This window comes from Puccinia triticina, chromosome 13A, assembly GCF_026914185.1.
Source record: "Puccinia triticina chromosome 13A, complete sequence".
In the NCBI taxonomy this organism is placed as follows: Eukaryota; Fungi; Basidiomycota; class Pucciniomycetes; order Pucciniales; family Pucciniaceae; genus Puccinia; species Puccinia triticina.
In genome coordinates this window covers 535,516-552,270 of record NC_070570.1, presented here as the reverse complement: position 1 = coordinate 552,270, position 16,755 = coordinate 535,516, and the positions used below count along the sequence as shown (strand labels likewise).

Genomic DNA, 16,755 nt, shown 5'->3' with positions numbered 1-16,755 from the left:
ATTAAGAACTCCCCTCAACAACCGGTCTGCCGTTCATTAAGGGGAGTTTCAAGCCACTCCGTTCAACACGGTCATTGAGGGGAGGTGGTATTCCCCTCAATTTTGGGTCTCTGCCGGTCATTGAGAGGAGATGTCCTCTTGATGACCGCATCTCCTCTCAATGGCTGGTCACCAAGATGAGATGTCCTCTCAATGACCGGTGTGTTGTGCTGGTCATTGAGAGGAGATTGTGCCGGTCATTGAGAGGAGATGTCCTCTCAATGACTGGTGTATTGTGCCGGTCATCAAGAGACCCTCTTGATGACTGGCGTGTTGTGCCAGTCATCAAGAGACCCTCTCAACCCTCTCAATGACCAGTGTGTGCCGGCCATCAAGGGAAGGTGTATTCCCCTCAATGTCCGGCACAGATTGGGTGGCAGGCATCATGATCTAGCAGAGCCAGGTCCGGGGATCAAACTTTGTGTGGGCACCCACGGGTACCCGCTACATGCACCCGGGTACCTGCCTTCTGGTACCCGGGTACCTGCTTTGACCTGCTTTAGTGGGTGCGGGTGCGGGTGCAGGTATCTGATTTGAGTGGAATTTTAGGGTAGTACCCGCACCTGCGGCGGGTACCCGGGTACAAAGTGTCATTCCTACAAGAGATAGGCCTCTTTCTACTTTAGAGATTGGAGATCAAATAAAAATAGGGGGTTTCAAACATGGTGCAGGTCCTGTTTCAGGAACCCCCAATTCACAAAATCAGGGCACCTGCAACACACCCACCCAATTTTACCCAAAAAACATACAGAAATAATTTGCAAATTCATTTTGCAGGAACTTTTTTTTCCTGAATTGGGGTTCCTGAACTGGGACATGCACCATGTTTGAAACCCCCTAATGAAAAGATGAATGAAGAACACCTTCTTCTTTGTGTCTGCTTTCCCATTTTGCATTGCAATAATAAATTAGCTTGAGTGGCTCTCCACTTGATTTAAGCTGAGCTTCTCCTTACATTGCTGGTTCCTTATGGCCTTGGTTCCCAGCTAGTGCACTTTGGCAAAATGGTGTAGAAGATGCTCCCTTGCACAGGACTTGCTCACTCAAAGGAGCTGAGAAGTTGTGTAGCGTGGGGGGAGAAATGATTTTCTGGCAGCTGGATTTGCGTGTTGGCAATTTTTGTGTTGAGAGAGAAGCCGGGGATACTGCTGGCGGGGATGTGATCAAAACCAAAGGCTGGAGGAGATCGATGTTGTGGGGTAATAAACTTTAAGACATGGAGATACAGGCGTAGCAACACCAAGAGAGATAAACTTCAATTTGATGGGTGACTGAGAAATATGGTTCAGTGCCAGTCCATGCTGCCCCAAAGTCTGAGTTTGAGCTGAACTCAAGCTCTGGGGTTTGTGACATCTAATAGACAGCTCATCACAACCTAGCGCGCACGCATGCTCTACAACAAAAAAAAACACCAAACAAAGACACAACATAAAATAAAACCAACCCTCCAATGCGCGCAGACAGAAAATGAAATAAAAGTGGATAAAAGGTGTGAGAATTCCAGTCTAGGCAAGCGGCGTCGAACTCATAAATTGAGTAAGATGCCGGGAGCTACCCCAGCTGCGGAATCCGGTAAGCAAACGCGAACCTTTTCCGCAGTCCAAAGACTGTGCAGTGGTGCCGTGAAACTGAATTCATCCTTGTTGATGTAAGCAGATCCGACACCCGCCAGCAAGATCAGGCACGTGGAAAATCCCGGCCAAAAACCGCTACTCGAAAGAATCTCAGCCAGCGCCGAAGGTAAGCGGCTGAGTTCTTAAAAGAAGTTGGTCAGATAGATGCTAACGCTCTATCTTGTATGTTCTTAGACAAAATTGTCGAAGACAATCAGACCGACCGCACCAATACCGCTCTAAGAGTTGGAACACCTATTGGTAAGTGGGTCGTGTAAAAAGGCTAAGCGCAAACCAAAGGCAGCAGCTAATGTGCAACTGTGCTCTTAAGCAGATAACGTTGCGCAACTGCTTCGCCGTTTCGCCAACGCTAAGTGAGGATTATCTTGGGTCAAACGACTGCAACGAGTAAGACCAAAAAACTGAAAGAAGAGAGAAAGTGAAGTGCTAATGTCACGATCTTTCTACTCCAGTCCTCCAGATCCAAACCAGGACTTTCTTCTTTCTATACTCAAACCTTTATTCAGTAGAGAGTGGCCTCATTCCTGCTCTTAGGTACATTCCTTCATTCTGAATACTCTCTTTATTCTAGTTCACTTATTGTAGATACTCTTAGCTACATAATCTGATTAGAATAAAAAACACTCTTAGTTCTTTGAAGTTTTTCAAAAGGAAACTAAACTAAGGATTGCCAAGTGATACCCGTTTGGCGGTACCTGGCACCCGCGGCCTTACGGCGGGTACCAGGTGCGGTTGCGGGTGTTGGAATTTGGTGAAAAAAACCCAGGTACCCGGGTACCCGTGGTCAACACCCGCCACTGTATTTTGGATCAAGGTGCCGCAGCACCTCTTGAGGCCCTCAATGACCGGTTGGTGCTGGTCATTGAGAGGGCTACACAACCCCCTCGATTACCGGCACACACCGGTCATTGAGAGGGCTACACAACCCCCTTAATGACCGGCACACACCGGTCATTGAGAAGGCACACCTCCCTCTTGATTACCGGCACACATTGGTCATCAAGAAGGTGCACAACCCTCTCGATGACCGGCAGAGACCAGTCATTGAGAGGGTCTCACTCAACCCTCTCAATGACCGGCACACCGGTCATCAAGAAGGCACCCTCCCTCTCAATGACCGGCCCACACCGGTCATCAAGAAGGCACACCTCCCTCTTGATGACAGGCACACATTGGTCATTGAGAAGGCACATTTCTTCCCTGCCAGTACCCGCAGTACCCGCAAAAAACACCCGCGGTACCCGGCCGCGGGTGCCGGGTGGGATTGCGGGTGTCCAGAATTGCTAAAAAACAGTGGCAGTACCCGCACCCGCCGCGGGTACCCAGGTTCGCTTGGCGATCCTTAAAATAAACAATAAATCAGACAAACAAAACAAAACCAACAAAGAGGGAGGAAGCCTGAAATTTCTTGAGGATGCAACCCGCGCCGTGCTGTGGAATCTTGACGTGTTGTGAGCTGGAATCCTAAGATCTTGAGGTCTTGAAGCCTTGACATCCTCTGGCGCGTGCCACACCCAATAAAACCCTGATTCCCATGCATGTACTGATCTGTCCACCACAAAACCACTGTGAATACAAACCTTAGGAATAAATAAGGTTCCAGCTGATCTCAGCTGTCAAAGCTACTGGGCTGGAGCTCAACTTGGCTGCCTAGGCGCAAGGAGGGAAGCTGCACCTTCTTCTGAAGGGGCTGGTTGAGCGTATACAACCTGGAGTCTAACTTTAGACTCTCTGAAGGGTCCTATCTAGGACTGCAAGAGGAAAAGAAAATAGAGGCTTACAAGCAGGAGAGGGGTGAGTAGCGGAGGAAGTCAAAAGGAAAAGGAAAAGGTGGATCAGTCAAGAATAGCCCCAATGGAGGTATATGTGGATACAGCAATGTAGGCGGGCTTGGTAGGTTAATGATCTGCCTTTTCCTTTTCCTTTTAACTTCCTCCGCTACTCACCCCGCTCCTGGTTGTAAGTCTCTATTTACTTTTCCTATTGCAGTCCTAGATGGGACCCATCAGAGAGTCTACAGTTAGACTCCAGGTTGTATACACTCAAACAGCCCCTTCAGAAGAAGGTGCAGCTTCCCTCCTTGCGCTGTGGTGTTCTGTGCCTGTGCCAATGCCAAAAAGTATACAACAGAGGGTGGAGACAGTACAGTTATCATACAAGAGGAGGAGATAGTATCATATCAACAGTTAGGCACATACAAACCAAGGAAGGATTCATAGTAAGGCATAGTCTCAACCAGGAATGGAAGGAAGGAGTGCAAAGGAAGAAGGAAGGGAAGAAGAGGAGGAGAGGCCCAGACCCCCAGAATCCAGAATGGTCAAGGATAGTTAAATTCTATGAACCTGCTTGTTCAAGGAAGATTCTATCAGGAGGCTGAGTTATTTGGAGGAGGAGTTAGAAGGTATCTAGCAAAGCCTGCAAAGCATCTTTGGCTGGAGGCAGTGTATTTGTTTGTTCAAGGAAGATTCTATCAGGAGGCTGTGTTATTTGGAGGTGGAGTTAGAAGGTATCTAACACAGGCTGCACAGCATCTTTGGCTGGAGTCTTTGTATTTGTTTTTTCAGGGAAGAGCCTATAAGGAGGCTGTGTTGTTTGGAGGTGGAGTTAGAAGGTATCTATCAGGAGGCTGCTTTGTTTGGAGGAGGAGTTAGAAGGTATCTAACACAGCCTGCACAGTGTCTTTGGCTGGAGGCTGTGTATTTGTTTGTTTAAGGAGGAGCCTATCAGGAGGCTGTGTTGTTTGGGAGTGGAGATAGGGTGTATCTGGTCCAGCCTCCACAGAATCTGCTGCTGAAGGCTGTGTATTTGTTAGTTAGTTTGTATATCATAGATGTTTGGCTGTGGTGTTAAATTGTATCTAGCACAGCAAAGCTGTGTTGTTTGTATTTGTGGCTGTGTAAAAAGGCTGTGTAGGTGAGAACCCCTGCAGCAGAAATCCCTCACAAGGAGCTTCCTGCAGCAGAAATCCCTCATCCTCCAACATAAAAGGAGGGCCTCTCCCCACTATAATTTTCCTCTTTCCCCATCAGCCTACAGAGGTTTGGTCACAAGTGGTTGGTTAGTTTAGTTACAATCAGCCTACAGACTCACAGAGGTTTGGTCACAAGTGGTTAGTTAGTTTAGTTGTAATCAGCCTATAGAGGTTTGGTCACTGTGGTTAGTTTTAGTTTGTAGCAGCCTAGGAAGGTCTGTTTATTGTGTTTATTAGTAGTGGAGTAGTGTATAGAACTGTAGTGTGAGTTAAGAACAGTAGTAGAACCAATGGTGGGTAGTTACATTACGTTGTGTTATCCACGCTTTTTGTGTAACATAACTACCTGTGTTATCCATTGCATCCGGTTACGTTACAAGTAACGGGCCGTTTAAGTGGCAAATGGTTAGTGTAACAGGTCTTTTTCCGACGCCGTTACACTACACTATTGCTTGGATAACGCAATGACAAGCCCTCAAAGGCTGTTTTGGTGCTGAAATTAGCTTGGCATCTAGTGCGCCGCGGGCCCCAATAACGTAACAAGCAGAAAAAACTGATTCAAGCAGTGGTGTGATAACGTAGCGCACCGCCATTGCAAGTAACTGTAACAATAACGGCTTAAAAACCATTACGTTACCATTACATTACCATTATTGGTAACGTAACTACCCACCGTTGGTAGAACCAACATCCAACCCATATATATATACATATCTATTTACTTTGTGACAGATTATTATAACAACATAGTGTCAGCAATTCAACATCACAAATTTTACAACATATATCAAACTTTATTGCGCCCACCACGTTTAAACCAAGTTACAAAAGATTCACCACAACTATTGATGCATGTGATCTAGGTCAGATAGAGATTACTATACAAAAGTAAGAGCTATCTTTGGAATCAGCCACACCATTTAAATATTGATTACAAGACTCTTGGTTATTTGCATAGTACCATCAGAGGGGCAGGTCCTTCAAACCACCCATAAATTGTAATAGGCTTTCAACTTATTCACAATTTATCTCCCCCTCAACGGAACTTTGATCACCACACATCCATCCCTTTGGAGTCTTACAGCGCCTACGCAGCCAAGTTGAGCTCCAGCCCAGTAGCTGTGACAGCTGAGATCAGCTGGAACATTAGTTATTCCTAAGGTTTATATTCACAGCAGCATGACTTTAGAGACCTGCACTGACATTTGTGGGCCTCATTGGGAAATTTCTTTCCTGAGCCATTTCCTACACTCACCATAATGGGTGGTAAATGGTGGATCAGAAAGTAAAGGCCCCAATTGTTGTATCTCGGATGTAACAAATAGTTGGGCTTGGTAACTTATAATGATCTGGGGACTGTTCCTGGTAGGAAGAGTCCCTAGTACTTATACACCAGCATGGCTGGGCTGGCTTGTGGGTCAATGCTCATTGACTCATCTACGCTCTACTGCTGGGAGCTTCCCAGGTATAACTATCCACTCACTTGCTCACTCGGGGTCAATACCCGAGTGATGCTCACTCGGGGTCAATACCCGAGTGATGCTCACTCGGGGTCAATACCCGAGTGATGCTCACTCGGGGTCAATACCCGAGTGATGCTCACTCGAAGGCGTTAACACATACGCCTTCTAGTCAGTTATGGTCTGCTTCTAACTTAACTAAGTCCCTCTCTTTGCGGAGGGGGGACGCCGTCCCGCAGGGACCCTCCGCGACCTCCTTCGGAGGTCGCTTCGCTCCCCCGAGGAGGAGATAATTAGCTAAGTTAGGGTCTGCTTGGGCTGCGGACCGGTTTCGGATCTCGGCGGCCCGTGGCTTGTCGCCCGCCGTCTGCGCTGTCTTGACTAGCAGGCGGCTGACGGCGACAGAGAAATAGGTAGGGCAATGTAACTTGCTTTGCCTTGCTCCCTGCTCCTGCACACCTTCTATCAGGAATCCCCTTCGGCGATTCTTAACATTTTTGGCTATTTTTTGCGCACAGGAATTCCACCCCTGGGGGGGAATGCTGTTCAAAAAAATGCACCGTTCCACTCAATTCACTGCTCTGCACATCGTATCACGGCCAACTGTGTTTTTTTGGGCAAAGGAATTTGACCCCTGGTGGAAGAAGCCTGTCCAATAAATGCGCTCTTCCAGATAATTATCGGTCCTAATATCAGTACCATCTGCATGTGTTTTCCATACCGAATGGGCACCATGGCCACGACGATGATTCCCTCCCGCACACGGCTCATGAACCTTACAGTTCTCCTATTCGGATTATTACACCTGAGCCTTATCCATTCGTACCCATACGACCCCGCTTTCTCTGATTACAACATAAATATCAACTCGAGTGCTGGAAATAACATACTAGATTATTACTCTGATTGGCCGGAAAAATCCCATAATGGAAGTCGATATACCCCCAGCCCAGCTAACTGGAGGGAGCTGCCAATCTATACCGTGATTCTCGATAGGCGAGCCTTCGTCTTTCTCGCGAATGGCGCGTTTGTAATTATTTTGGCTGATCACATCTGATTTCTACCGCACAGGTTTATGGATGGGAACCCATCGAACAATGACTTTTACAAGAGCCGTTCTGAATGGGACTTCCTATCTAATCGTGAGCCTGGCCTGCTTTTTCGTTCATTTATAGCTAGTGACACGCATCATTGATATCAATTTACCTCCCGTTGTGGCTTTGTAACCGAAGAATTGAGGCATGGTGGTGACATAGAAGGATTTGCTCAAGACAGAGTGCTGGACTACATATAGTGAGTAGTTTGTCATTTAGCAGGATAAAAATTGGTTCGGCTGATAATATTACGCTATCGTAGTGGGATGGGTTATCGAACGATCTATATCGCTGGTACTCCTTGGTTGAACATGCCGTGGCAGTCTGATGGATATTCCGCATTGGATTTCACCCTCTTGGATCCTCATTTCGGCACTTTGTCTGAATGGCGCGCGGCTATAGATAAAATCCATTCGAAAGGCATGTGAGTGAAACAATTCCATCCGATGTAGACCCGTATATGGCCAAGGACTCAAAGTGCCCCTATTAGGTATGTCATGCTTGATACCACGACCACCACCTTGTCAGATTTCCTCGAGTTCAAGGGAAACTCTGGCAAAGCTGCGCCATTCAACCTACATGGATATGAGGTTGAATACAAAACGACCGTCCAGAAGCCGTGGAATATCAATCAGTACGCCGAATTCCAGTTCACGAACAGTCGAGACCAGAGCTGTCGACTGCCCAAGTTCTACAATCCGAACGGCACCGATGTCCTTCCTCCTGCGGACTGGGATGGATGTTACGCTGGTGATTTCAACCAATTCGGCGATTCGTCTCCCGCTGGAAAAGCACCTGGCTGGCAGGATCAGTTGACCAAGTATTCAGGCGTGCAAGACCGTTTGCGCGATTGGGATAGCGGTGTGGCCGCCAAGTTGGAAAAGCTTGCATGTATGACTGTCAAAGCCCTCGATATGGACGCGCTACGTGTGGATAAGGCTACCCAACAAACGCTTGAATTCATGGGAAAGTGGGGCGGAGCTCTGCGGACTTGCGCTAAAGATTTGGGCAAAAACAACTTTTTTATCACTGGTGAAATGTGAGTATATAAGGACTCAATTGTCTGATGGAATGTTGTAATTGTTGTACTTATTAATCACTTTTTTTTTTTCTTCAGTTCCGACGGTAATACTTTCGGATCGCTTTACATTGGCCGTGGCCGGCAACCAGCGCATTATGCCAATCTGCAATTTGATACAGCCGCCCTGGTCACCGCAAACCAGACCGAAAACTTCATGCGTCCTGTCGGTGAAAACGCGTTGGATTCGGCTGCTTTTCATTATTCAATCTATAGATCTTTGACCCGATTTTTGGGTATGGATGGTGAACTTGATTCTCCATACGATATACCGGTGAATTGGGTTGAAGCATGGAGAGAAATATTCGTGACCAGTGAGTGGGACATGCGAACACAGGCGCCAATTTATCGAGACATTTATTGACCCCAGTTTTCTTGGTGATCGTTTCAGATGATCTACTCAATCAGGAAACTCAGCAGCTCGATCCCCGGCACCTTTACGGTACGACCAACCAAGATAACTTCAGATGGGCCTCGTTAATAAATGGAACGGAGAGGTTTCTCTTGGGCCAATTGGTGACAAACTTGATTATGCCTGGTATCCCTTTCGCCTTTTACGGCGAAGAACAAGACTTGCACATATTTGACTCCCAAGGTATGTTGGACACGCTCCTCATAATCCCTTTCTTGCCATTTCATACTGAAAGATTTTCAAATGGTATTCTGCATCCCAGCAAACGATTATCTCTACGGACGGCAGCCGATGTCTTCGAGTAAGGCTTGGCAAGCCCATGGATGCTACAAACTCGGATCCAAAAAGTATCCCACGATGCCGCTTGGCAAGGCGCTGAATGGATGTAAAGATGATTGGAACAGCTTAGACCACTATGATCCCACCTCCAATACTCGCAACATGCTCGGACATTTTGCATATCTTCGCTCACAATATTCCTCCCTTCAAGATGGATTCAACCTGACCCAGCTTGGAAATTGGACAACTTTTGGCGAGCTTCCTGCGTCCAGCCATACGCCCACGGAGTGGGGCTTGTGGAGCGTAAGCCGAAGCCCGTTAAAATCTCAGAAACTTTCCGGCCCCAATCCCGAGTTGCCAGTCTGGATACTATACAGCAATGTCAATCAAACGACAACATTTTCTTATGATTGCGCATCTAAACTGGCCATCACGTCTCCATACCCCGCTCCATCAACTGTCCGAAACCTGTTCTACCCTTACGAAACTTATGATCTGGACCCATCGTCCACTTCTTCAACTTGGGATGAGGCGCCACCCTTCCTCGGGTGTCTCAAGTCTATTACGATGGAACCACTCAGTTACAAAGCTCTGGTACCTGCTTCGAACTGGACTCCCCCTCAGCCTCGCTTGGTTGGCTTCACTCCCGGCCACGATGCTCGAATTCTATCTCAGGCGGATAATGATAACGAAACAATTCCGATCAACTTTTCATTTTCTGACGAGCTTTTATGTGAAGGGGTTTCCTCCTCCCTCTCCTTAAGCTATACAATTGATCCTAATTCAAAAGCTTCTCCGCGAATCGACTTGGAGCATGCCAATTGCTCAAAAATCGAATCTTCATCAAATTCTACGCAAAATGCACTCCCTGCTGTGTGGCAATGGTCCGCCAGTATCGTCGGTGCAGCCGATGGCATTTATGAGCTGGTCCTGAACAATGCGACTGGACAAAATGGAATCCACACCAACAGCATCGATCACTTACTTTTAAGGAAAGGACGAAAACAAAATCCAATTACCTTTTCTGATGTGTCTTACCCTGAAAGTCTCCTGGAGAGTAAAGATGGGAAATATACACTTCGCTCCGACGCGCCTGGTGCCGACCTGATGAGATATTCAATCGACTTCGGCAAGACTTACTCCAATTGGACACGATACTCTAGTGAATTGACTCTTCCAGATAATGCATTTAGCATTTCGAAATTTTGGGAGGGTGATCACGTTCGAGTTCAATATTGGTCACGCCTGGCTGGTTCCGCGGCGGCAGCAATTGATGCGGATATCAATTTCGCCGGTGGATACAAGCGCAAGTTCCCTCAGCTCATCCTCAGAGGGGCATATAACAAGTGGTAAGTCTGATACCCAAAGCATTTCTGGTTTCCTGACTTGGCAAATATCTCGCGCTCATTCTTTTACCGAGACAGGGGTTTCGATGAGGGTATTCCGGGACTGCTCTCCCCTCGCAGTGAGAATATGACGATTGATGTTAGTCCGATTGGACAGTTTAAACAATTTTCTCCTTGGCGGCTGGGTGCTGATAGGAACCTCAACGTACCCCCATTCACATTCACTTATAGGTCATTACCAGCTGGCCTCATGAGTTTCAACTTGCGGTCTTTGAAGCGCGGGAAAAGGTTTTCTATGGCGACGTGGATAATGACGGCGTGTTGGACCTTCTCCCACCCAATTCTCAGGCTCGAAACTTCTTGTCTTTACCCCCTCCATCCAAGCCCTATTTGGGTTGGCGGATCATGATCAATCCAAAAGACCTAACATGGGGAGCGCAGCCAGTTGGTCATCAGAAAATAGTCATAATGCTTCTCATCCTATTTCTTTTCATTCCCCCGACTACGGCCCTGTTGGCGTGCTGGTTATACCAACGAATCTTTTATAAAGTTAAACACAATCAAGTGAGTTCTGATTAGAACTTCGAAAATGACACTGGGAAAAGAATGTTGACATAAAATTGGCCCGCTTTGTCAGTACGGCTTCCAAACAGCTGGCCTGAATTCCTTTCTACCTATTCAGCACCTCCCCAAATCAATGCGAAATTCGCGGATACCTTCGACACTGAAACATGTGATCACGCCGCATTTTGGCTCAAACGCAGAAAAATCGCAAGCTAGCTTCGCCAACACATGGCCTGACAACGCAGGTTCTCGCAGAAAAGTGCTGATTGCCACGTTGGAATATGAAATCATCGATTGGGGAATCAAAGTCAAAATTGGGGGGTTGGGAGTTATGACTTCGTTGATGGGAAAGGTGATGGAAGATTTAGATCTTTTATGGGTGATACCTAAAGTCAGCGGTCTGGAATACCCTGAAGCCGAGCGTGCCGAACCCATCGCAGTCGTTGTATTTGGGGAAACCTATCTGGTTGAGCTGCAAATTCACAAGTTCAAAAATATCACTTACTTCTTACTCGACTCTCCGATCTTTCGCGCTAACTCGAAGATAAATCCATACCCCGCTCGAATGGACGACTTGGACTCTGCGATCTTTTATTCCTACTGGAACCAAAGTATTGCAGAAATCTGTCGGAGGACTCCTGACTTGACGATTTACCACATCAACGACTACCATGGAGCGCTCGCCCCTTTGTACCTCTTGCCGAAGATCATACCCGTTTCACTTTCCTTGCACAATGCCGAGTTTCAAGGTCAATGGCCTTTGGGAACGCCGGAGGAAGAAAATGAAGTCTGTCGATCATTTAACATATCTAGCAAGGTGTGCTCCAAGTATGCGCGCTATGGAAGTGTTTTCAATCTACTCCATTCGGCAGCAAGCTATATCAGTCATCACCAAAATAGTGTTGGTGTCGCAGGAGTCAGCGAGAAGTACGGGAAGCGTAGCTGGGCTCGCTATCCTGTCCTCTGGACTCTCAAAAGCATTGAACCTCTTCCGAATCCAGATCCAACCGATGTCGAATCATTGGATGTGACCCCACCTGATATGCGAAGGATACAGATCGACCAAGAAGCTGAAGCGGAGAGGCCTGGCAATAAGCTCAAGCTGCAAGAGTGGGCGGGCTTGCACGAAGACCCAAAAGCACAAGTTTTTGTTTTCGTAGGACGCTGGTCTTTCCAAAAAGGAGTTGATTTGATAGCGGATGTGTTCCCTCTCTTTCTAGAAAAACATAAGGACGTTCAACTCGTAGCCATTGGACCGGTGATAGATCTCTATGGTAAATTGGCAGCCTTGAAGCTAAACCGCTTGATGGAAAGTTACCCCGGCCGAGTCTATTCGAAGCCGGAGTTCACAGCTTTACCTGATTTCGTATTTTCGGGAGGTGATTTCGCTCTGATACCCAGCAGGGATGAGCCTTTTGGATTGGTAGCGGTCGAATTCGGGCGTAAGGGTGCATTGGGAGTTGGAAGCCGCTTGGGAGGCTTAGGATTGATGCCCGGTTGGTGGTTCCCTGTGGAGAGTGATAGCACTGCCCATCTCCATTCGCAATTTGCCAAGACACTTAGAGCGGCACTGGAATGCCCCGAGGAGGAACGCGCCGTACTTCGAGCACGTAGCGTCCATCAGCGGTTTCCAGTTCTTGAATGGAGGATTAAAATGGAGGACATCCATGCCCGTTCGGTCAGGGCATCTCGCAAGTATGCAGGAAGGCTAACGATGAACACAAATCCAACCGAAGTAATCAAATCCGACGAGTCTTCATCCGTATCCCATGACCAAGGGAAGCCTGTTCAAGTACACCCTCCTTCCTCCGAATCAAACAAGACTGGAGTAATATGCACCCCTTCAACGAAAAATCCAACCAATACTTTCGGGTCACAATTGAATCATACGCGACCTTCCTTGGACGTTTCTCGAATGCTTTCATCATCTCATCAACTGGCTGTACAATTAAGTGAAGCCGTAAAACGTTTAATAATCACTAAGCGCGGTAGTTCAACACATCCATCAAGACCTTCAGAGCAAAGAACGGAGAGTGCTCCGCTGGATGGTGCTGTTACCCCTTCGGAGAGACCTCAGAATAACGATCAAGAGATTTTGACTTCTACCATAATTACCCTAGACAAAAATAACGGCAACACTGGCGAGCACAACCCAGCCGACTTCCAGAGGACTTATTGCGGTCAAGATGATAAAAACTCGCCATTAAATCAAGGACTCAAAGACTTTACTGATGAGGATGGGAAAGCAAGCCAAGAGTTTGTCCGTAGATTACAGAAGTTAGATGCCTCTAACTCACGGAGCGAACTATGCATTGCCAGATACATTGTTGCTGCCCACAAGGAACATTTTAATCAGGTCCGAAAGGGTACATTAGCCTTGGCAAGAACAAGATACGCCTCTTCTCCGACACTCTCAGTCACTTCCATCATCCCGAGAACGATGCTAGGCGGAGGAATCAGTTCTCCCACCAATGGTCTTCACGATATTTCTGATCAAGTTAAAAACGAAAAAAGTGACACACTTGATGTGACAGCCGCATTAAGTATGAATCTATGGCAGATAAGACTGCAGAGACGGGTTTTCGGTTGGCCGATCTACACGATTTTGCTGGCCATTGGTCAAATTCTCGGCGCGACTAGTTTTCAACTTTCTCTTCTGAGTGGAACTAGCTCAAACGGTAGCTTTGACTTTTACGGTTCGTGCCGCAGAACGTCACCAGGAGAGTTTCTAGTGAGATTTCAAAATTGAGCTGACTTTCTTTTCCGATCATCCCGTAAAAAAAAATCCAGTGATCGGCGCTGTCAATATTCTGGGATCTGCCTCGTGGTATGGATTGAGTCGTAGAAAACCCTCGACCTGGTCCCTTTCTTTGCCGTGGATTTTCTTCGGTTTAGCATTTATCTTCATTGGTTTACCATCACTTTCTGATAATCTCAAACAATATTCTCGTCGCCATCCATTGGCAGTGGCTGCCTCCGGTTTCTACTCTTTTGCCTCATCCGCAGGTTTCTGTGAGCTAACCTTCCCTCCTTGAAGCATAGTGGCTCGTAAGCTGATCCTCACTTCCCTCATGCTTTTCCAGTATTCTTCAGCTCCAACTTCGGTGAAGAAGCTGGGGGTACAACGGACTCATGGGTCAGAAGAGCATGCATTGTTCAAGGTACACAACAAGTCTGGGTAAGTTTAATTTATTCCAAAGACCCCAGGAAATGCGAATGTGTTAATCGAACCTCTTATCCTGTGCGTTAAGGTCGGCGCCCTGTGGTATTGGGGATTCAAACTCCAAAACGTGGATCCGACGAATGCTGCATTGGCGCCCCCTGGCTGGATCAACGCGATAACTCTGAGCTTGGGAGCTGGATGTTTCTTCATTGCATACATACTTTTTACTGGTCTGGTTAGTACTTGATCTATCTAGATGGCTCCTTTTGGAAGCTACTGCTTTTGCTGACAACTTGACTCGTCCGCTATGTATAGCCCAAGTATTACAGAAACGTGCCTGGAACAGTTCCCAACTTTACAAGAGCACTTTTCAGAAGAAAGCTAGTCCTTTGGTATTTGGCCGCGGAGATCTTGCGCAACTATTGGCTGTGAGCTCCATACTACACATACTGCACAATCTTTGATCAAAACGCGACACTGAGAAAAGATTTTATTTTTAACAGATCTGGTCCTTATGGCCGCAACTGGAATTTTCTGTGGACAAGAGAGACCTCATTCGGAATCACACTGTTCTTACTTCTCTTCTTTTTCGTCGGGGTTTGGGGGGTCAGTCCCGCACTTTGAATCCAATTGTGTCTGTAAATATGCTGATTTTTTTATAAAAATTATAGGCAGCGATCTGGGGACTCAGCCGTGCATCCAAATCACATACATGGATTGTTGCCATTTTTGCGATAGGCCTTGGAGCGCCCCGGTGGTGTCAGATGCTATGGGGTACAAGTAGTGTGGCTTCTTACATCTCTTGGGGAGGGTCTGCTGGATCGCACATTGCAAGTGAGCCTTGGAACCCGTTCCTGCTGTAGCGATTCAACCTATTTCAGATTCGGGAAGACTCATATACCTTTTTTTTGTCTAACAAAAGCTTCTTTATGGCTATGGCTGGGTGTTTTGGATGCAGTTCAAGGCGTAGGCTTAGGAATGATCTTGCTTCAAACGCTTAGCAGGGTTCATGTCGCGGCGACCTTATGTCTTGCGCAAATAATCGGCTCGACAGCGGTCCTTGTCGCCCGAGCGACAGCGCCGGATCGAATCGGACCTGGGGGCGTTTTCCCTGACCTTGCCCTGTGGAATCCAAAATTTTCTTACCTCGATTCCCCCCTGGCAAATTGGCAGTTCTGGATCGCGTTGATTTGCCAACTCATCATTGTGACGGGCTATTTCGTATTATTCAGAAGAGAAGTAAGTAGGATCGAAAATTTCACCTCTGTTCAGATTGCTCAGGGTCCGTTCCAACTAACATCTCCATACTCCTTTCAGCAACTCTCAAAGCCATAGTGCGACGAGTAGAAGAAATATCTATCCAAGCGAGAAAATGAAAATAAAATAGCAGTTTGTTTCAAAATTAAATTGGCGAGCATATACTTTTAAAAAAAGGATTTGAATTCCCATTGATATCAAGACATAATATAGTTATCCAAATTGGTAGTCTCGCTGTTTTATCTGATTAAATTATACCGGTTCGTGTTGACTGCTTGAGCCTTCAACACCCTTTTATCAAATTTTATCAGTAAATTTACATGTAAAATTCAAAATTAGTGATTTCTGAAGAATCTGACCAGTTTACAACTTTGCAAAATTTTAATCACAAATGGGTTGACAAAGTGTCAAAGTTCCAATTTGAACAGGGCTATTTTCAATAACAAATCATGTCTCTATTTATCTTTATGTTCTTTTTTCTAATTTTAGACAGGGCCTTCAGTTCAACATCAGTGGAAAGCTCAGTCCTAAGAAAAATTCTGCAAAGTTTGTGTCATCATACATGATCTATTTCTTTTAAATTATCTTCCCTTGTAATCTCACTTTCAGGCAAAACTCAATCCCATAGAAGTTAACTCTGTTAGTGTTTTTCCACTCCGCTGCGCTGATAGGTCTCACCAAAACCCTGCTAAAGAGTATTGGAAGTTGATTGTCTGCCACAGTTGCAGTGTACCACAATATAATACCTCTGTTAATCACATTGTGTGTTCTCACTCCATACCCATCATCATTCAAGATCAACAATGTGTACTTAGCTCACACTGCCTGCAAGCAGGTGACAAAATACAGATTTTGTTGCGCTGACGTTTTGCCAGCAACACATCCGCAGTGACTGCGGCTACTTGCGCAGTCACATGCGAGAAAACATCAGCGTGATGAAATTCTTGGTTTTTCCCCTCCTTGCAGGCTGTGTCAATGGTTAGAGCATCACTCATGAAAGTTGAGGTTAGGTTTGATTCCTTCAGTGCGCAAGGTTGTGGGTTCAACCCTCAAATCTCTCAAAGTTCTCTTTTCACATAGTTCCATAAAGAGTGCTGTGAGGTAGCATAGCTACCATTTTTACAGCCTGCAAAGTACTACCACATTTCATGCAACAATTCAAAGAGGATCACATTTAAGACAGACTCAAACAAATTCAATGTTGAAGCTGTCTATCTTCTCTCTCTCTTCACCAAGCTTGGAGGCCATGATTGGATGGCACTTTTCCTTACACTGTGCCAGACTATTGTTGGCTATTGTTGGCAAATCTCTGAGTTTTTGAATACAGCAGTTGTTTGATATTGCAGTTGGGGAAAGTGGGTGAGGGATGTTTAAGCTTGATCATTGTGCAATTTTTTTCAACCCAAATTTTGATGAAAATGTTTAACAAGCCCTGAGATGAAGACTTCAGCCACGTGC

General features: G+C 46.3%; 1 protein-coding gene across 1 annotated transcript; it reads left to right on the top strand.

The window, feature by feature from the left end:
• Nucleotides 1–6,837: 6,837 nt before the first annotated feature.
• On the top strand, nt 6,838–15,375 carry PtA15_13A37 (uncharacterized protein; the record flags this gene model as incomplete). Its single annotated transcript, XM_053162571.1, has 19 exons — nt 6,838–7,100; nt 7,176–7,246; nt 7,337–7,397; nt 7,461–7,622; nt 7,689–8,237; nt 8,316–8,590; nt 8,668–8,871; nt 8,951–10,316; nt 10,392–10,452; nt 10,545–10,877; nt 10,951–13,573; nt 13,668–13,889; nt 13,961–14,055; nt 14,129–14,275; nt 14,356–14,468; nt 14,544–14,646; nt 14,712–14,874; nt 14,963–15,279; nt 15,358–15,375. The coding sequence occupies 19 exons, from the start codon at nt 6,838–6,840 to the stop codon at nt 15,373–15,375; spliced, it is 7,146 nt and encodes a 2,381-aa protein (XP_053026193.1).
• Between the last annotated feature and the right edge of the window lie 1,380 nt (nt 15,376–16,755).